General features: G+C 39.6%; 1 protein-coding gene across 1 annotated transcript in view; it reads right to left on the reverse strand.

Annotated features, from left to right (window-relative positions):
• MIB2 (MIB E3 ubiquitin protein ligase 2) overlaps positions 1-22,544 on the reverse strand; it is a 1,775,226-nt gene that overhangs the window by 116,420 nt on the left and 1,636,262 nt on the right. Inside the window, 2 exon segments of the mRNA XM_044061758.1 lie at positions 7,689-7,867; positions 19,005-19,229. Coding sequence (XP_043917693.1) covers positions 7,689-7,867; positions 19,005-19,229 — 404 coding nt within the window.

The raw sequence follows: 22,544 nt of genomic DNA on the forward strand, positions 1-22,544 counted from the left end.
TGAAGGCTGATGTGAAAGAAGGTTGTTAAAACAAACTTCTGACAAGACAAATGAAGCAAACAGAAAAACAGGGATGAATGTTCTTCAAAGATGTGAGAAAATCAACTTATAATACCCACCTCGTTGCTGAGATTTACAAGGGATGTGGCAACTTAAAACGACATACCAAATACATAGGACACAAAGTTTCCCACTGAAGGCTCACATGTACTGAGGACAGAGGTGATTTCTTAAAGAGCATTAAAAGGATTTAGAATGAGAGAAGCTATGAGAAGCACAAGCTCAAATTGTGCAACAAAGAGCACAAGTCAGTACCTCAGCTGTAGCTTTGTCTTTGCCAGAATGGTGGCATTTTAAGGTCACACTCACTGTTATTTATCAGGATTCCAAGAAAAGCTAACAAAAGATAAAAGCTTCTTCAGATTCCACCAGTGAAAAGTTGTGACAAGTTGGAAAGTTTGGGGATTATTTTTTTTGTTTAATTGAAGACTCACACCAAGCCTGCTGATGCAGGCCAAAAGGTTCTATTTACAAAGCTGCTGCTACTGCTGACCTAAGTCTAATTAACAGAGGGGTGTGCCACTGGGCTGGTGGAAGGTGACAGAATCTGACTGAAATTGTTTGATGTTTCTTCTCTTTCTGCCTGGCTACAAACCCCCACCCAGAGAAAATCAGAGGGTTTAGACCAGGCCATTTAATGTTCAAGGTGAATCCAACAGTATCACCCATGGGGAGGGTGGAAGCATGTAGCCACAAGTGCACAGACCACAGTGACACCACATCTTGTATGAAGGGTTGGTGAAAGGGAAAGGTTTGGGAGAAAAAGCCCCCTTCTGCTCTGAGGACAGTGTCATAATGGGGCAAAACAAGCTTTTGCTCCATTTGGCCACTACTTTGACAAAACAACGACAGAGTGGTGCAGCAGAGGAAAGCCAGCCAATTACTAGATGGGATCATGGCTACAGAAATGGGGGGGGGGGAGCCTTGACTATTGCAAAAGAGGCATCAAAAATGCATATATGTGTTTGTGTCTGTGTGTGTGTTGGGGGGGGCATTGGGAAACGAATTAAGTTCCTTCAGAAGAACTGAAATCTCTGGGAGACGAGGTTGGCAGACCTTTTATCTCATAAGGAGTAAGAAATGCAATAAATTACATTTTATAATAGATGCTGAGTGACAGCACAACTCTTCATATGTACAGCCACTAGACAGAAGGGAAACATGAACCCAAAGATCAAGACAAGAAACTCATATGACGTGTAAATGTGGATCACACAAAAAGTAAAACCAGAAAGCAGATTCAAATGATGTCTTGAATAGATGTATCCAAGAATCTCTAATTTATTCACTTAGATGACTTTCATGATTTACATAATTTATTTCCAAGTTTATTGATTTAGCAGGTGCCCTACTTCAGTTATGACTTAATTACACTACAATGGACGGCACAATACACAAAACGAGTACAGATAATAGTGGTAGTAATAAACTGGAACTCTAGGACTGGGAAACAAACTAATAAGTGCTGTAAACTCACACAATAATATTTACAAGCAGCATTACCAAGAGTAACCATAGGACCCATGCACTAGGTCATTTTATCCTATGTGCTTTTTCTATTCAAGGCTGGCAACTACCATCTTTCCCTCCCCAGTCCATCAAGCTCATTCATTCATTTACTTATTAAAATGGGCTTACAGTGGCATCTCAGACTCCAACAGCAGCAGCAGTAGTGATAGCCAATCAAACAGAGCCCTTATCTTGGCAGCCATGGATGTTGTTTGGTCAATTTTCCTGCAAATATCCCTGCAACAGGCCTAAAAGTCCTGGCACGCTTTGTCCCAATAGCCTCAGAATCTGATTTTACCTCCAAAAATGGGGTCTCCTACATTTAAGGGAGGAGCCTAACTTCCCCAGGGTAGGAACTACCACGAAACCTTTCCCCCAACACCACATTACCTATGATGCAGAGCTTGAGCCATTTATATTACAGTCTGAGGTTGCATCACTGCAAGGGCCTATGATGTCTTTCACCAACACCTGCATGTTTTTGCACATATTTCTAGGAAGTCTGCCACTAGCAACTTGGCAGGACAGAGCACAAATATTGGATCAAAAGTATTACAAGCTGCACAGATACTCCTCCAAGTGTCGCCACTGCAGCAGTTCTGACCTTCCCAACTGGGAAAACCACAGTCAGGCACTCATTCCCACCCTCTCTAACTGGCCCCTCCTGTGTGTGTGTACAGCTAACCAGTTTAGGGTCATCTGGATCAAAGAAAGTGCTATTAACCCTCTGCAGACCCTCAATTAAATGGCTGATGGTTATTATCACAAGGAATAAGTGAACAGGCCAGAGAACAGGAAGCCAGTTTCATGTGCCTAGATCAATGTAACTTTTCGTGAGTTCCAGTTCATTAAAACATACTTATACAAAGCCACTTTCCATGAAAACTAAAATAAGTTATTTTTCTGTAATCACATCTGCACCCCTCCCCTAGGCTTGCATACATCTCCTCCGTGGTCACACAACAATGGGGTAGACAACAAACTCCATTAGCTGGGTCAGCAAGTCTGCTCCATAAAATTAGCACTCACTGAAAAAGTTCTCATTCTATTGACATGTTCCCCAGGAAGTGCACATGTTACAATTATAATATATCTACATTTAGTCTTATTAAGCTGGTAATAAATATCTCTACCATTGCCTGACTTTTGATTTCTACAGGCAAACAGTTCTATACTTTAGCACCACCGATGAAGAACTGTTGTATGTTGCCTTCGTGATGGTAGATGAAGCAGTGAACTGACTGTAGAGTGAAGATATTGATAAAGTTTAACAGTCAATTCTAGGATGAGCAGTGGTTCTAGCGAAGAGGCTTGAAAATGAGAATGTTCACAAGCAGCACAGTCCTGTGAGTGACAGGCAGCCAGCAAGTATTATCAGTGTTCTATTTTAGGAGAGTTAAACATGAATCTGGATAATCAATTCAGTTTGACTTGAAGCCTCAGATACTTGGAAGCAGAGTATGGGCCTTTTACAAGCACCAACACACTGATTTCTTCCCTGTCTGCTCAACTGACCCAATGGCCTCCACTACCTGCCCCAATTAGGCCATTCATTCTTTCTTCTTGGGAACCCAGACTGATCATCCTGATGAGTATACCAAGCCCTCCTATTCTGGCTCTGGGCCAGGAGGCTGGGAGGGGACCTATGACTCCTGTCTCAGCCAATTGACCACACCAGTCCCCACACACACACTTCAAGGCAGAACTTAGGGCCATACCTCTTTCCCAGGGAAAGGTGAGATCTGAAGCCCATTTGTTTCCTGGGACAGGCATACCAGCCAGGATCCCTGTGAGAGGTGAGCGTCAGCAGGTAGGGAGAAGGTCAGACAGAGAGTGAAGTGGACCTTCTCCTTTGAAGATCCTAACCCTGTCAACAGCTCTTTGAAGCTCCATGATAGCTGCTAGACCTTAGGGATGCACACGCCTCCACATACATGTAACCCCAAGCCTGCAAGTGCTTATGCATTGCTTGCTTCCCAGGCCTGGATTCTGTGGGTGTAGCACCTAGTGTTCCCACAGCTGCCTCTCTGCCCACCAGGATGGGTACACCCACAGCTGTCTCTTTCCCCAAAAGAATGGGCACCCTGACAACTGACTCGCAATCCCAGCTTTCTGCCTATTCTCCCAAAATCATTAATTGAACACGGGTTGGCTGGGTCACAGGCAGGGCTTGACCATCTGTGCCATGGAAGCTGGTAAAGACAATACATTTCTGAGTAGGAATACCTTTTATCCCAGGATAGCTCTGGTTTCCTTGGTTAAGGGCTGGACATTGTATGACAGATGGACAACAAAGAATGTACATGAAGAAGAATATAACATACAAGGTAAAAAGAATGATAAAATGGAGCTCAACCAAGTTCCTAGGTATTTCGAATCTTTGATCATTTCAATGGACAAGTGGGGGGGGGGGTTGAAAGACAAGTCAAAATGAACATACAAATCTCCATTGTGCAGTTATCATATAGTTGTAACTGGTACAGGCAGCTCTGTATGTTTGCTAGGTCTTGGGAAAGGTACTTACTGATCAGAATGTCAGAGCATCTGCACAGAGTAAGGCACTTACACTAGGTAAGCATAAAATGATATCAGTAAACAGTAAAAAAAGGAGGAGGCATAGTACTGAAACCTGAGGTACTGAGTTTTAATGGGTGATCATGATGGGGGGGGCTCAGTAATTCTGCATTATAACTCTGATGGTTCTTTTACGCAGACAGCTGTGAGACTACTATAAGGTTCTGCTGTGTATTACAAGGAAAGCAGAGGCCTTCCTGGAACCTTAGGTGAGATACAGAATCAGTAACTTTTGTGAGGGCAGTGAACACCACACCAGTTAATCTTTACCACTCTCCAATCTCTGCTTTATCCTCCTACATTAACTCTCTACCTAGTGAAAGCAGACACACCTGGGCATACCACAGTAGAATAAAATACCTTGCAGTTAAAATGCCTTACATTCAGTCACACATTATTAGCCCATTCTTCTCTCCCAACACCTTCACTTGCAATGTAACAGACTAAGGCACTTTTCAAGTCAGCCATTTTCTAATCAGGACGCTGTATACATTATCATACTACCTTTCCTGTCAGTGCAACAAATGTGTGTACAACGACCAACACAGTCTTCAACACAATCCTTATTTCACACACACACTCATACCTCTAAGTGCAAGAAATTTGGACAAAGGCAAAACTAACAGGGAGACAAAGGCCCAAAATCAGGTGCAGATTTTAAATATCCTCTCAGAAACTTTTATTAGCATGTATTTTCCGAAGGGCATGATGTCCAAAACTCAAATGTAAGACATTATTTAGTAACTCCAATCCTCAATGATTTGCCAGAAAACCACAACTTTTTTATGAGGGACAGACCAAAAATATGAGGCAAAATTCTGGACAGTTGAGAGGTGTGCCCACATCGTGGACTCATCACTCTGCAATATCAACTACTGAAGGGATAAGCTCCTTACCTGAGCATGTAGCAGCAAGCTATGAAAATCTTTCAAACAGCACCTTGCATGCCCTCTCTGTGACTAAATAATTAGAAGCAGATGAAGACTGATCAAATCAGTAACATGTCTAAAGCACTGTGGGGCTTTGTACCACTTACACTTTTCACAAAGCATAAAGACAATGGCCCATTAATCAGCAAATCCTGTAATAAACATTTTGAGAATACATGCCAATAAACTCCGTAAGATGTCAGTGCAATACTGGTCATTAGACATATAAACAAATTACACTATCTGCAAGTAAACTGTAACTAATTCGCACAAGTGAACATTATTGTGCAACAGTCCATTACAAAGACCAGCATTACAGCACCTGAAATGACACAGCTGAATATGGCTACAAATGGTTACCTTGAAGGGTTTACTGCAATTCCATAATCTTGTATTATAAAGGGCACATTTGGTTTAGGCAGCAGCCATAGTTAATCAAAGATATGGGCATATATTATACTACAACACAGAAAGCTATGCAAATACTTTTCTTTAAAGCTTATACTATCACTAGGCCCTGCATTGTTTCAAAACAAAAAAAGTGGTTCACATTTTTGATATGTACTGTTAAACAAACACAAAACAGACAACCAATCTTTCATTAGTAGCTCCAGTACAGATAAAAGTCATTTGCAATTATGTAAAACTTCAGGACTGCATCAGTCTCATAAAAGGTATTAAGACTGATCAAGTAGTGAACCACTAGCTAGGCAAAATTCTCACCTCTCAAAATATAAAAATTATTTTTTAAATGCAACCAAACCCTCCTTTTCTTTTGTCCAAAGCAACAGCGACCACCTAACCATCAGGAGCTCATATTTGATAATGTCAATAATTCTTACACAAACATGCACTTCTCAGTGTGTGTGCCTGTTCGGTTACAGTTTTTAGCCACCTTAAGTCCCATTGTTGTTGCAGCTACTTCTCACTGCCTTTTAGCCCCTGAAAACCTTGGAGAACCATGCTGTTTTTGATGAGCAGTAGTAAAGGCAACCCCTCCCCTACACATATATACTATGATAAGAAAGCAGCATGGTATGACAGACTGGGACTGAGGTAGGGAGTAAAATTAAAAAAAAAAAAAAAAAAACTTTGAATCAAGGAGAACTGGAAATATCTTTTGAGTCTTAAATGAAATTTAAAGCAGAGATTCATAACACCAGTTGTCTGCGGGCATTACAAACATCAGGCTACTTAATTCAACCATTTTGCGCACTCAGTCTCAGTTCTGAACACGCATCCAAAATTGTGCCCACTAGTCACACATTTAAAAGAAGGAAGGTTGGGAAGTACGCTGTGAAAAAAGTGCACAAGAGACAGGCTTTTTTTGTTTTTCCTTATGCTCTGACTGGCTTAAACTCAATATGCTGTTTTATGTTTGCCTCTCTATGCCTCTGATACCATGTCATCTTCTACAACTGGGAAGCTGCCACAAATCAGTACATGACTCTTGCACAAGATCACAAATGAGCTCATTTCACTATATAACTACAGTATCGTTCCCCTACTGGGGTTGAAAGCAACAGTGACTTTATCATCCACACAAACAGAGAGAGATGACTTGAGACAACTGCTGTAACTAGATCCGTAAGTAAATATTAGGCTATCAGTCTTCAGATAGGCTATCAGTCTTCAGACTATTGTAAGCCTAGCCAATAACTAGAGATCAGAATTGAACCCTATACCTTGTATTTGTGAGGTGAACACCTTAACCATTACGCCAAACCCTCTGCCTTACACTTATCCAAGCACTAGCTATCACCTTGACTGTGGTGGATACTAAGCATGGCAAGTTGTTTTTTAATGAAAAATTAACATGAACTGATAAACAAAGAAAGCAACTCCATCATTAAGCACAGCACACGCAGCTAGGTTAAGTGGACAAGTGGAAAGTACACTTAAACCTATATCTGGCAGTGGCATACATGCTTACGTTATGCCTACTTTAAAAACAGCCATAACTGGAAATTTAACACCCAATATCCCCTCTAACAAGTGACCTATGCATAAAGCTGTAATTGCAAGGATTAATTAAAATGTGAACATCATATAGCCAGGTTCTGTGATTAATAAAGACTAGACTATGACTTAAACAACATAACAACCAGTAGCAGCTTGGATGCTGGAACAGCCAGACAGGGGAGGATGGGCATAAGCAGTTTATGTCAACTAGCTCATCCCAGGGAAAGGGTGTTGATAGTCACAGACAGCTGATCTCCTTCTATGCAATTGGAAGCTTGCATACAAGCAATGCTCAGCCACAGGACTGGGGTGCAGAATGGACTTGGGCTTGGTGATCTCAACCCAGTGACAGCATCAACACTGGGACATATGAGTGGGAGCATGCATATGTCATAGGGAGGGCAGAGGATGTCCCCACAGTAATGCATGTGCCCAATTCAGCCATGAGGGGTAGGGTTATGGCCAAACAGAAACATCCCTCATGGCTGCCTACATGATATCTACACCACAGGTTATTCTTTTGCCAGTGATGTGGAATGAATGAACAGTGGCTGATGGTCAGTAAATGCAAAGACTAGAAAAAAGGCTAAAGAAAAATTAATACAATTTTTTTCTGTGATTTCTAAAAGAATGAAAACTGAGTGAATGTCATACCTGAATTGCTGGGAGAAGTTCTTGATAACTTGCACAATCCTCCCATCTGAGACGAGGTCAAGTGGAGTTTTGCCCTTGTGGTTTGTGTAGTTTATGTCTGCTCCTTCCTGGGCTAGGAAACAAGCAACTGCTGCTCCAACATTTAGTTCCATATTGCCTAGTAATCCAGATGTCTGTAGCTGGAAAATCAAAAATAAGAAATTCAGGTTAACAAAATTCACAATGTTTACCAACTGTCTGTACTGTAACATGTTTTGATGGCTTCCCCTACAATTTTTTTAATCAGCATTTTAGATAACATCTCTTAAAGGAAAAAGTTCCCTTATATGTATAGTTCAGTCACATTTGAATTCAGAACAGGTTCTGCTGCTTCTCTTCTTTAGGGTATGAATTTAACCACTCATTAGTGTGGGCAACAAGACATATCAATCCATTGCTCAGCCACTGCCTACTATTTACACCACACAAAACTACAGCACATGAGGTGATGCTAAAGCACCAGTCCCCCTCACTACGCAGATGCCTACTGGTATCAAGTGGGGAAAATGGCTCCTGGCAACTACTTTATGTTTACCTATCTTTTTAAAATACATATGGTGCCTTAGTAAGGCTCAATCATTTTCACCCAAGTAAAAATCATCTACTCATAATCAAAAAAGCTGTTAGCTCAAACCAATATATCATACAGGCAGCTTTTCCATTACTTTAACTTACTCGATTTATGAAAAAAATTGACCAATGCCTAGTTTTCTTGAGTAACTTCAAAACTTGACCCTTACTTATGCATGGCAGAGTGGTGTGGGGAACTACTGTGCCAGTAATGCTCATTTGGCTAGCAGCTATGATGTAAGTGGCTCAACTGTGACAGTAAAATCAAGTAGCCAAAGGCCAGTTCTCAGCTATAGACTTAGGGTAAAGCTGCTGCTAGAAAAAAAGTGGAAGAAATCATGGGAATTCTCATAGGTAAACAAGTTAAGATGTGGAGCTTACAACTTACAGGGTTTCAGGAAGCCTAAATGATGAAACTCAGTGCTGAAATTTTCCATTTCCCATAATCACACACATATGTCTATCTATCTTGTCTGTGTTTGTACGCATGCTGTGTGTGTCTGTGCGTTTTGATGTATGCATTTTATATATATGTGATTCTACTAAGTATATTTTTTCTACCAAATACCAACTGTATTATGGACCAAAAGTCATAGAAATGTTTTATATATCTATATATATATATGGAAACGTATAGGAAGACCAAGAGAAGGTACGAAGACCATCGACAGCACAACAGAGAGAAAGACGACACAGAAGACCCTGAGAGTAGCGAGAGATGAAAAGCTGTGAAAAAGAAATAAAAAAAATACCGAGTAGGGATCAAACTAGGGAAGGTAGTAGGAAAAGCAGTGAGTGGGCGGAGGTAGGTAGGTTAAGTAGAAAGAGGCGGGGTAGGGTGTCAGATTAGTAGTGGAGGTGAATGTGTTTAGGTTAGGATAAGGTGGTTGGAGTTAGGTGATAAGAGAGTGATGATAAGTGTCGCGGTAGTGATTGTGTTTCAGTTAGAGGATAGTGTGAAGTGAGTTAGGGTTAGGGGGAGGGGGTTAGAGTTAGGTTAGGTAAGTGTCGGTAAGAGGGCGGTAGGGAGTTACCAGGGTTGTAGTTGAGTGTGGTAGGTAGTGGTATGTTGTGTAGTTTGTTTAAGTTTGGCTTGTGGTGCTTGTGTGTGTGTTGTTGATGTGTATGTGGTTTTGTTTGTTTTGTTGTTTTTGTGTGTTGTGTATAAGGTTTAGTTTGTGTTTGTTTGTGTGTTTTGTGTTCGGTTATGTCGCTGTTGTTTTATAATTTTTTGTTTTTTTGGTACGTGAGTTTGGTTTGTTGATTGATTTATGCGTTGTTTTGGTTTTTAGGTGAAGTCAGGTAGAACCATATATATATATATATATATATATATATATATATACACATATATATATATATATATATATATATATATATATATGTAACTACACACACATGGTCCCCCTTGAAAGTGGTGAATGCACAGAACATCGACTTGCAGAACAGCAAGTCAACAACATCAAATGCAACAAGGAAATAACAAAAAAAACTCGTTTAACCCACAAAGGAATACCATGGAGGCTCGAAACACCACGACACTTAGAAACTTTAATAAAAGACAATAACGTGAAGTGCTTTTTGTCCGGTAACTTCACCAGACTTCAGACAACCTTTTACAAACAGACTCACAATTTAAAACGTAAAAAACTATTAATTAATTAGCTGCACCCAATCATAAAGAACTGACATCACTAAATGTTAAATATCCTGAGAGTACTTATTAAATTTTCCACTCATTAATACTACAATTTAAAAATTACTCAATACAACTAAAATGCTAAATAAACCTTCTCTAATTATTTTTCATCTTACCTAAAATATATATTAAAGATGTATATAAATATTATAAATAAAACACCATATATACAAATCCTTTCCTAAATACTAATCCATTATACTATAATAAAGTGATGTAGTACAAAATGTGGTTACAACAAATAAAACTTCAGTGCAATTTAGTGTGGTCACAAGACATCATTAAGGAACACACTTAGATAACTTGACATATTTCACCTTATGTACAAATACTGCATGTATAAAAAAAGGGGAGGGGGGAAGGAACCCAAAAGATTCCATCTATGAGAATTTCCATCTATCTAGTAAGACATCTCAACTTCAATATGCTCAAAATGGACACAACCTCATAAAGCCCTGGCCACCTACTGGCGTCTAAACGCAGTTGCCACAATACCTCTTGTTTTTCAAGTAATAAACTAATAAACCCTCCTCTATCATCCTTTCATAACTGGTCAATGACTCTAAACTTGAAAATATGACCCTGTTTATATACATCTTTAATACATATTTTAGGTAAGATGAAAGATAATTAGAGAAGGATTATTTAGCATTTTAGTTTCTATTGTGTAATTTTTAAATTGTAGTTTTAATGAGTGGAAAATTTAATAAGTACTCTCAGGATATTTAACATCTAGTGATGTCAGTCCTTTTTGATTGGGTGCAGCAATTAGTTTTCTGTGTTTTAAATTGTCAATCTGTTTGTAAAAAGTTGTCTGATAAAGTCCGGTGAAGCTACCGGACAAAAAGTGCTTCACATTATTGTTTTTTATTAAAGTTTCTAAGTGTCGTGGTGTTTCGAGACTCCGTGGTGTTCCTTTGGGGGTCAACAACATCAAATGTTTAAAAGAGCGAACTGCCAGAACGACGAATTTCACCTCCGGGAAACTAACCACTTGGACACCACTGACGAACTTTGCCCTTTTCTCCACTATAGTGCAATCTCGGAGTTGATAGAAATGGGGGGGGGGGGGCTTGTGGGAGCAAAGCTGTCCATTTCGGTGGGTTTAATTTGTTTAGTATTTTTTTTGTCAGTGATGGCCAAGTGGCTAGTTTCCTGGAGGTGAAATTTGCTGTTCCGGGAGTTCACTCTTTTAAACTTTTTAATGTTGTCGACTGTTGTGCGAGTTGACGTTCTGTGCATTTGACAATTTAAATGTGAACCATACACACACACACACACACATATATATATATATATATATATATATATATATATATATATAGACAGATATACACACACACGTATATATACGTGTGTGCACGTATATATATATATATATATATATATATATATATATATATATATATATATATATAGATCTCTATCAGGTGATCAGGTTTTTAGAAACTTGAAATTCATATGGTCGAGACCATATGGATAGAGTTTTTGAAAACTCAAAGCTTTTGAATGGAGATTGTTGTACAGCAAGGATTAGGAAATGTACTCTTTTCTTCACTGCAGTGTGATTTTGATCTCAAGAGTTGGCATATATAATTTGCAGGGGGGTGCAAGGGGCTTGCACCCCTGCATAAAAATAAAAAAAGGTAAAAAGTAGATTTTGTGTGTTTTTTTTTTATGTTTGAGTTATGGTCTCGCCTGCATGAATTTCGAGTTTCTGAAATCTCAATCATCTGACATAGATCTATGTATATATGTGTGTGTGTGCATATATACATATAGTTGTTGAAAAGAGACAAAAACAAAACTTCTGTACACTGTAGTTCATTCAAGACACCAACCAGACAGTCTAAAATACCTTAAAATGTTTATTATAACTACAGGCGAGTTAAGCTGTTTTGCCCACTCATACAGATATAACAGGACACAGGACTTCATCATAACTCTCTCCTCTGAACGAATTGACTATTTAAATAGCCCTTTCAACATGTCAAATGATAAAATTTAAAGAAAGAGTACTAAGCAAGCACAACCATTACAGCACATACCATATGTAAATGGATAAAAATGTGCATATTATATCCCATAAAACAAATATAAATAGTATGTATAATAAATATATAGTATAACAAATATGTGCATTAAAAAAGCTTTTAACTAATAAATAGTATTGTAAAATGTTACTGAATGCTGTCGTTGATATCATAATTCTATAATTCTTTAGTTTTGCAGCAGGTTCCATGCGTTTGGTATAAACTCATTTGGTCTAAGTAAATTTGGTCTAAATTTTTTTTTCCAGTTTTACTGAATTATCACTTGTGGCATAGCCAAATTTACATTCATATAAAAGTAATCAAATTATATTAACTTAAACACTATACTTCACATATATTGTCTAAATTCATTTGGTCTACATGCATTTGTTATAATTTTGAATTTTAAGTATTATACTGATGCTTGTTTACTAGAGTAATGTATTTTTTTTGACAATTTATGTTTAATTTTGTGATATCAGTGTAAGTGAATGCTCAGTCGGACTCACATAGCTACAGGTATACTAAAATGTGGGTGTTTTTTTGTGAGATCTCACATAGTGGATTATGAGAGTTTGCTGTTTTCCACACTGTTGTGCGATCTTGGAGTTGGAATATACAATTAGCATAATTAGTAGGGGGTGTGAGGATGCAGCCCCCATATGAGTATGCAGGGGGGCTTGCACCCTGCAAAAACATTTTTTTTTATTTTTTTGATGTTCTGAGTTTTAGATTAAATGGTTTCAGATGTACTGAATTTAGATGCATCAATATAGACCCGTTTGCAACATATAACTTAAGGACTGGGTTTACTAAAATGTTACCTGTTATGGTGGTTGCATTTAATCTTAATTGCCAGAACAGGTCTCTGTATTCCAGTTTCATCTCCCACTGTCTGCCCCTCAGGTTATAATCCTTTTTTTTCCAAAACAGCAAAAATTAACAATTAATAGAGTGTTTTTATAAAGCACTGTTGCAGTTCTCCTTAAGTCACAGGAGTGCTCATAAATTATTTTCCTTGATCATATCTCTGTCTTACCACACTGTCAGCACTTCTCTGAATAAACACCAGGTGTATTACAATTACCACTCTGTAAGTTAATCAAAGTGCTGACTGGAACCTTAATTATAAGGTTCTAACCTTTAAGAGCTATAACACTGCTTATAACTACCATGTTTCTGCATTTCCCTTTTCCATTTCTTTAAACTGTTGACCTGCACATAACATCCATTTTCGAAAGGTGACCAAATTCTTGACAATGTTGCACAAAAATGCAGTGAGTCTTCTGAATATCAGTATTTAAGACTACTGTAACTACTCTCAGGTATGAACAACACTTATACACTGTACGAACCTGGATGATCAATGAAAGAACCACACGGAGCCAGCAACTTAGATTTTAGCACTTTCATTTGTGCATTTATTACATGGGTCGAACTTCTTCATAAATCTAAAGGAAATGTATACACAACTGAGTTTTAGAAGCAAAGGATAGGTAATGGGGGTGGTGTTTTGTGTGTGGACCCTCCCATTACCTGTTCCATTTTAGAAAACACAATGTTAAGATTGCCATTCAGTCGTGGGGGTGCGTCAGCCATTAGGGCTATTTGTCATGTGAGTTCACATACTTCCAGGACTGTGTTTGTTTCTCCACTAAATGTGGGGACTTGTTCCAAAATTAGGAATCTGAAGTGCCCATTGGGGCAACTAAAGGAGTGGTGTTTGGCAATGGATTGGTGTGGTCGGTGAGGCAGATAGCTTGTAGATTTATACTGTCACTGAACTTCCAGGTGTTTTTTCCAATGTAGAAAGCACTGCATTGGGAATATGCACTGAGATACACTACGTTGGTGCTGTTGCAGTTATAGCTTTGTTGGAAGGTGATGGGTGTGTTTTTTACAATAATATTGTAGTGTTCACCAGTAAAGATGTATTTGCAGCAGCGGTGGCCACAAGGGTGGGTTTGCATACCAATCACAGTGGATATCTAGAAGCCTATTTAGGGATTTGCTTTTTTTCGTAACAGAACGTGGGTTCTTTACCTAGGGCTTTTCTAAGGTCTGAGTTGTTGCGATTGATACCCCAGTTGTTTGTGAGGGTGTCCTTGATAGTCTCTGCATCTAATGAAATCAGTACAGGAAACCAAAGTGGGTTTGGTTTGTTGGTTTCAGGGTGGTTAGTAAACCCATATTTCACAATGGGAAGGTGCCGTGTATGGCAGTCTTTTGATACTTGTTGAAGGCAGTGGGTAACTAGCTGAAGAGAGTACTGTCTATCTGTGAACAGGCTGCTTAGGAATTTGCATTCTTTTTTGAAGATGGTAACATTGCTTTTGATGTTGCTGAGCCTGAACAAATTGGCCTTTAACAATATTTCTTTTCATAAAGGCTGGGTGCTGGCTGCTGTAGTCCAGGAAATTGTTTTTGTAGGTGACTTTTCAGTAGATAGTGGAGCTAAAGTATCCACTGTTTGGGTTGAATGTTAGTTCAGTGTCTAGGAAGTGAACTTTGCTGCCTTTTCCTGAAATGGTAAAGCTCAGGAAATCGATGCTGCAGGTGATGTCTTGTAGGAAAGAGTTCAGTTCTCGGGGGGACCTTTCCACAGAAAAAATAAATTGTCAATATAGCATTTGTATAGTGCTGTTGAACTGAATCCTTTTAGTTTGGTAATGGTGTCTTGTTCCCAGCTGCTAAGCAGTAGGTTGGCACAAGAGGGTGCCATTTTAGACCTCATTGCAACTCCTTTGAGTTGCCTGTAGATTACCCCTTCGAACGAGAAAAAAATGTTTTCTAACACTATTTTCAGTAGTATGCTGAATGTTTTTACTCTCTGGTTCCATTTTCTTATAGTTAATGAGGAACTTCTCCATTAGTTCTATACCCTCTTTCTGGGGAATGCTAGGGTAGATGGCAACTACACTGAGTGTGACTACTGTTAGCTTGGTGGGGTTTGGCTTGAGATTTTGCTGAAACAAAAAGATTTCATTAAGGAACTCCCAGAAATCCTTGAGCTAGAACTCCATAGATTAGACTATAGGGTTAAGATAGAAGTCTAGGACTTCTGAAATAAATTCTGTTTTCATCCTTTTTGATGACACGATGTGTCTTAATGGGGGTTTGCTGGAATTTGTGTGGATCTTGAAGACCCCAAAAAGTTTGCTAGCTTCTGGCAATTATACAGCCATGAAGTCAAATTCTTGTTTGAAGATATTGCCTTTGTGCCGGAGGTCAGCTAGCCCTATGTCTATATTGTGAAAGCCTGAAAGTACATCTTTGTGGATTGTGTCTTTGGACAGTACTTCTAGCATTTTCCCCATGTTTCATAACCACGATCCCAGCACCTTTGTCTGCTTTCAGAATTTTGACTTCTGGGGACTGTGTTAAGGAGCGGAGAGCTTCTTTTTCTTTACTGGACAGGTTAACCCACTTACTTTTGGGTCTGCTGTTTAGAGCAGCTCTGATTTCACCTTTGCAGACTTTAGTGAAGATGTTGAGGTGGGTAGTGAGAGCAGGGTTAAAAATACTTTTTTTTTTCAGTAGCGGGGGACCTACCTGGTAGTCAAAGCATTCATCTTCACTATTATAGGTCTTGCTAGGAGACGAAGACCTGTGGGCTCCATCTATTCTGCAATGGCTTGTCGTGCTCACCGCGCCAGCTGTAACACCTGTGTGATGTGGTGGGTGACAGATCACTGCGGGTGAAAACCACTGTTAACTGGTGATGGTAGAGATGCATGATTTCGGCAATGGTTAATATTAGCATCATACCTTCATTGTACACACCGTTACCACTATTAAAAGATTGTTCAGCATCTGTACCATAGCTAGCCATTTCTAGTTCACTATTATTGTCATTGGTCACAGAGAAATCAAGCAAATAATCTTGTAAAAAGAAATCAGAGAAAACATCATCAGGCATTGTATGGTTATCACTGTCTAACTGGCTAACGTTGTTAAACAGATTAACACTGACTTTATTGTGACAAAACAACTGTTTTAGGTTGTTTCCTGCAGATCAATGATGACCTCTGTGATGTTGGCTCTTTGTGCAGGGATAAAGTTAAAACCTTTCTTTAGTAGGGTAATTTTGGCCTCATCTAGTTCTTGACCTGTGAGGTTAACAATGGTATTAGCAGGGCACATTGCATCTGTGTCATTAAAGCTATTGGTAGTGGCAACAGTTGCAGTGGTAACAGATGCAGTGGAGTAGCTACTAGAACTGGGGTCGCTTAGTATCAGCATCTTGTTTGTATTCTGTTCCTTCTTGTTCTGCTCTCCCTGTTTGTCACTGTCTGTCTGTTGTTATTCGTTCCCCTTCCCCTCCCTCTCCCTCTCCCTCTCTGCCTGCCCTGGCCTCTGCTTGCTACCAATGGATAAGTTATGTCTTGAAAGTTTGTGTGTGCCACTAAAAAAGGCTGCGCATTGTCACTGATAATCTGAATAGCATCCTCCATGGTAGTGTTATCTTGGTTGCTATAAGGGTCTGTGGGGGGGGGGGGGGTTCTGCGTTGGTGGCCATGGTAGCCTGATGGAGCATAGTGTCTTCTGCTCTAGGAGGGCTGTTTTGTGGGCACGGTAGATTGGCTGCATTTCTGGTTACTGCTTGAGGGCTAGTATGGGGAGCTGGCTGGTTGTTTAGTACCCGCGTGTTTGGTTCCATGATGGGGTGCTGGCTTTTAACTGGGTAGGCCCTATTGTTACGGTATTGTTGCCAGTCTCTGGACAGCTTCTTCTGTGTCACTGTGGCAACATGTCTGGTGATTTTGGTCCTCATCCCATGCCACTCCATGTTAGCATCGTAAAAACAGGGGTGACTGATGATAGTTTCACCTAGGATTTTGATCTGGTCAGTGAGGGGTTTGTGTTTAGTTCGGTTACTGTCTAGGAGTAACTCCAGTGCTTTGAGCCCCGCGTCATTGTATATTTTAACTAGAGCATGGTATGTATCACTTTGCGGGTCTGTCCCATTGGGGAATTTGTATACACGTAGACCCTGTGGAACTATATCATTTGTGATACATATTGCAAGGTAAAATGTGTTGAATTCTATGCTTTTACAGTTAATTAGAAGTTTTTCTTGTCTAGTGATGACAATTACCTAGTCTGGCATTGCTTCTTCCCATCATGTCTGTGTTTCCCTTTTCTGTCAGACTTTCTGCACAGTCCAGTGGAAGTATAAACACTTGCTCAAGAGATCTAAATCCCATCTGTAACAAACAGAACATGCTGGAGGATGGGAGGTTGGTATAATGGTTAAGGTGCTTACCTTACAGACCCAAGGTACAGGGTTTGGTTCTTACATGGGGCAATTGGCTAGGCTTAAAATGGCCCACAAGGGACGTTAACCTAGTACTAATCTAAAAACAATTTAGATATGTAACATAGACAAAATCAGTTCTTTGGAATAGTCTACATCTACACATAAAGCAAAGTACTTTTCTTACACTAATCAAATGTGATCTTGACAAAGGGATGGGTAAACCAAAATTCACCCTTGGCTTAGCGCTCTTGTCCTTCATGGATAGGGGCAACATGTAAATGTTCTGCTCATTTCTGGAGCATCTGTACTTAAATATAAGGGCTAGGCTTCTAAAGATCCTTATAAATCAATACCTAGTAAATGCTTATGAATCTACAGTGACCACTGATCTAGTAAAGTGTGCCTTTGGGTTTAAATGGAACAGCCTTATTGCTTGAAGCATAAATAAATACTATACAGTCTGATAGCTATATGAACAAAGTGACATTGCATACTTTTTGGCACAATTTACTATGTATAAACGATACAAACAGCTGATCATGTTTTCTATGCTGCTTAGTTCTTTGCATGTAAAACTCTTAGCTGTTTATGAATGTCAAGACAATATAGAGTATATTCTCCTCTACTGGAGTAGTGTAAAAATACAGGAAAGTTGATTAACTGGTTAATGATAATTTGGGATGCCATTTGAGATATAAAGGAAGGACTGATTCAAAGGAAAACTAGTCATCATCCAAAACCAGGAATGGAGGACAACAGCAAAGACCTGCAAATCCTGGCTGAATTAATAGGAACAATCTTACTACCTGAACAAGTACACAAGAATACTGGGAGATCTCCTAATCATTTTACCTTGGCCACTATCCTATAAGTACTTGTAACGCACTTCACATACAGACTTGTTCTATCAGAGTTCATGACCTCTCACACATGCACTCTTATTTTATAAGAACTCATGCCTCACTACATATATACTCATATATTCTGAAGGTTCATAAACCCACCGACAAATGTACTTCTATCCTATCATAACACACTGCTCTCTATGCCCAAACTCCATCCTATGATAGCTCATAGGTTCAAACCTACCTACCCGATAATACAGGTTTATAATATGAGAACTCATCACTCACAACATGCACCACATGTGCACAATCTATCCTGTAAGAGTACAAAATGTACATGTGTACTTCTACCCTATGAGAACCTGAATCCCACAATATGTACCACTTTACCTTATGAAACCTTTTAGCCTGCAACATGTACACCACTTTTCTATGTCTATGACATTTTACAACTCACCAAATGTACATACTCATCCTAAGAGACTTCATAACGTTACTCCGTGTATACCTGCATTCTATGGTAGGCGAAACATACTATCTTGTGTGACCTCATAGCTACCAGTGCACACTATCCTTCGAGTTCCCAGAATGTATAAGATGTGCATGTTTTGCTATGAGAGTGCAGAACCCATCAAGCGCTTTCCCATGCTTCCTGTGACACATTTGCTGCTCCAACAGTAGAAAGAAAGAAATCAAACAGGTCACACTGTTTCTTCCCCATTAAACAGATATATTATTTAGTCCTTCCTGAAATGCAGTTGAATTATACAGCCACTACTAGCTAAAATTAGAGAAGGCAGAAATTAAACACAAAGGGAAATCGAGCAACTGTAAACTACAAGTCTGTTACTGCAAACTATTAAAACTCACCAGGGAAAATAGAGAAGATCCATCACCTTCCCTAGCCAGCAACTTGGCCATCATCTGTTGGCGACCTAGTGCAAGATGCATGGCTGTGTCCCCATATTCATCTTCTGCATTCACACCGCTACCTTCCGTCACGAGCAACTGTACCAAGTCTATGTGACACTGTGTTGTGGCCAGGTGCAGAGGAGTCTGATTCCTGTTATTTCTTATATTAACATCACAACGGCCCTAAAATAAGCAAAATACTATTTATTTTTCACTTTAAGAAACTGCTTAAAGGTGCATACACAGTATGACATCACATGATTAATGAGAATAAACCACCTACAATGGTGGCACAGGAACATTTTAAAAGAGTGACAGTTATATGGAGTGAGAGGAAGGCAAAGCTGCAGCAGTCTCCACTCAGCAGCAATGGTGAAACAGATGATTATCACTTTATTTGCAATGTAATCTGGGACTGCTTTCATGGTAAAATACTTCCAAAGAGCATGAGGCTCTGACTTCTTTTGTAACTTGATTTCATTTTGGATACGGACAAGGTACTGTGTAATGTTTAAGTGAACTGGAGAAAGAAGTTTGGGGCACTACTACCAGACTGCTTGTCTTGCTTTGATAGAGTTTCCAAGTTTCTGACACAAAGCTGGAAAAAACATGTTCCTAACTCATTCAGTTGGACAAACATCCATATTGACAGGCTTCCTGACAGGAACAGAAGGTGAATTTTGGAATGAATTTCAAGCAGCTAAACTATAGACCATACCTACAATATTGAAGGTACAGCCCCTTCTTTAACTTCAGTTATTCAAACATGTAAATAAATGTGATACAAACATTTGCCATCACCATAATACAATTAGAAAACAAAGAATAAAAATAAAAGACATCAGTAAAATATACATATAAATTTTGTGGCTTAATGTGTTACTCAGGTTGATAAAGCACTTTTGCCAGAAAAGCACAAATATGCACATACAAAAACATCATAACTTCTACATTTTTACTTTCTATACACCATCAATTAGGTCCATTAATGACTTATAATTTCATTAAAAATGCTTTTGAGTTACTGTCCATAGATCTGCAAGGAGACAGATATACAGAGGTCATTTAAAAGCAGAAACTTGAAAGGTATATAAAAATAACAAGACTGAGAGCAATGGTATAAAGGTTTACAGGAAAGATCTTTCATAACTAGGGAAGGAGACGGAACATGGGCTGGGCCCAAAATGTCTACAGGGAGGATATTACTATAAAGAAGATAATACAGACACAGAATTGTTGGACAGGGCAAGCACCATTGGGGAACAGGAATATGCTGATTAGGTGCACAAAAAACTGAATGCTATCAGATGTAGTTTCTCCCAAATGCAGAAAGCAGCAGTAGCATAACCTGTGAATGTTGCTTGAATTCTAGTGATAGGATGCAATATTCAGCTGAGGAATGAAGGTTTCAAACAAAACATAATTCTCAGAAAAAAGCAAAAAACACATGCCAGACTTGGTGGGAATGGGGAAGCAAGAGTTAAAAGAACTTTGAGAATTGAACAAGTCAAGCATTCATCAAACAAATATTTCTTACAGTTTCAAATTTGTGGTAAAGATACAAATATGTATTAATCTCTGCTTAACATGTAGAAAATGCGTTCTTTTTATTAGAGTATTACTCCCTGGTGACTTTGTATCCACGGTGGTGATGCTGCGGTAGCGTTGTCACCTCATAGTAAGACGCTGTCCGGTTCGATTCTCAGCTAGAACGTCTTCTGGGTGGAGACGTGTGTGAATAGGCGTACCTTCGTTGAAGGTTGTGCGTTAGGGCTGGTAACTCGGCACGTAAAAATCAACTACCAATCATTAGCGGACCGGAGTTCTGCTGTGGCGACCCCTAACCGGGAATAGCCGAAAGACACAAACAAACTCCCTGGTGAATTTGTTTTACAGCTGTTTTCAAAATGTCCACAATCTCCAGAAACATCCAAAATGCAGGCAGTTAAGGCTGATCTATGAATGGCATATGAACAGGCCTCAGATTACGACACAGGGCTCCTGTCTGGCCCTCATTTGTTACATCATTTTTGCTGTCAGATGGGATGAGCAAGGTAATGCCTGGCCACACTGAACTGCTGTGAGTGTGTGCTTCATCATACAAATATCAGAGTCCCTATGAGTGTGGCTGCAGTACTGGGTCTTGCCAAATGGTGGTCATGCTGCTTGACATCAGTCGACTTTCCCTCCTTTCAGGACGGGCTTGCAGATCTTGGCTACTCACTCCCATCTTTCCCCAGGTAGCTCCCAAAGTGGACAGGGTGCATGTCAAATCCAACAATCTGATGTGTAAGATCATGGCCAATATCTATGTCATGGAGCTGGGTAGGGACCTAGCACTGCTTCAATGTCAATAGATCGGGCTGAAAAAGATGATAATAGGAGGACACAATGTAGACCCAAATAGACATGGAAACCCTGGCAGCCAGGACTAAAATGATGCAATCAAGACCATTCTTTCCCCTCTGTTCTAATGAACACTCAGCAGTAAAAGGGCTGAGGGGAAATAGAAAAAGATGAAAAAAAAAAGATTTTCTCCACTGAATCAAAATGGTTTCTATCCATTTTTTTCTTCCACTGTAGCATGAAAAAAATTCTGCACCTAACACAGAAAAGAAACTGAAAAAGTTCTACCATTGTGTTTCTACAAACGAAAGATGGACTGAAGAACCAGTGAAATAAACTCCCACTCCTGACAGAGAATGTGCTGAGTGACAATATATATCTAAAAATTGTTCATTCAGGAATATAAGCTCTGAACTAGATGCTCTAGACAGCCATTTCCAGAGAAGTAAGGCCTCCTATCAAAGGGATGAGATTTCATCCCTCTCAGTTTCTGAATCAAATTGCATTCATAATGTCTGTCATTAGCCTTGTTGGAACTGTACCTTACAACAGTGGTGAATGTGGCTAGAACTAATCTTCCAACTCTCACTTCCAGCAAAATGATGTATAATGTTTTGCCCTAAAGGAACTAAAATGTTGGATGAAATGTACACCCCACCGCACTTAGGAAGCATGCTTTGCAGCTCTCTGATCCAGGTCCAGTAAACAAAATGATACAGAAGTGAAAGTCCAGCCACCACCTTAGATCCTTCTGCAGTCCCCTGGAAATAGACTTGCTACTGCCAAGTCATGAGATGGATGATCCCACTAATATCTGCTTTATAACTGAAGGTTTCTGAATTGTAGCCTTGCCAAACAGACTGTAGCTTATGCTGCTGCTATTTGCACCTGAGCCACAGCTGTTAGTGGATTTCATAGTAACAAAGGAACGATGCTGTAATGTCCCCACTCTGGGCCAGTAATCAAAGAGACTGAAACCTTACCACTGACACTGGAGAGGGACGTTCACTTGGAATACAAATAGATACACTTAGCATTTCCAGATGCAGACTTCTCTGGATCAAGCACAATTTCCCTTAAGAGCACACAAGTAACACACTCAGCCCGGGGTCTGGGTGTCTCTGTCTCCCTCCAGGTCCCCAACAAGACTCC

The sequence above is a fragment of the Protopterus annectens genome, chromosome 2.part0 (genome assembly GCF_019279795.1).
Source record: "Protopterus annectens isolate FY-2018-M chromosome 2.part0, PAN1.0, whole genome shotgun sequence".
NCBI lineage: Eukaryota > Metazoa > Chordata > Ceratodontiformes > Protopteridae > Protopterus > Protopterus annectens.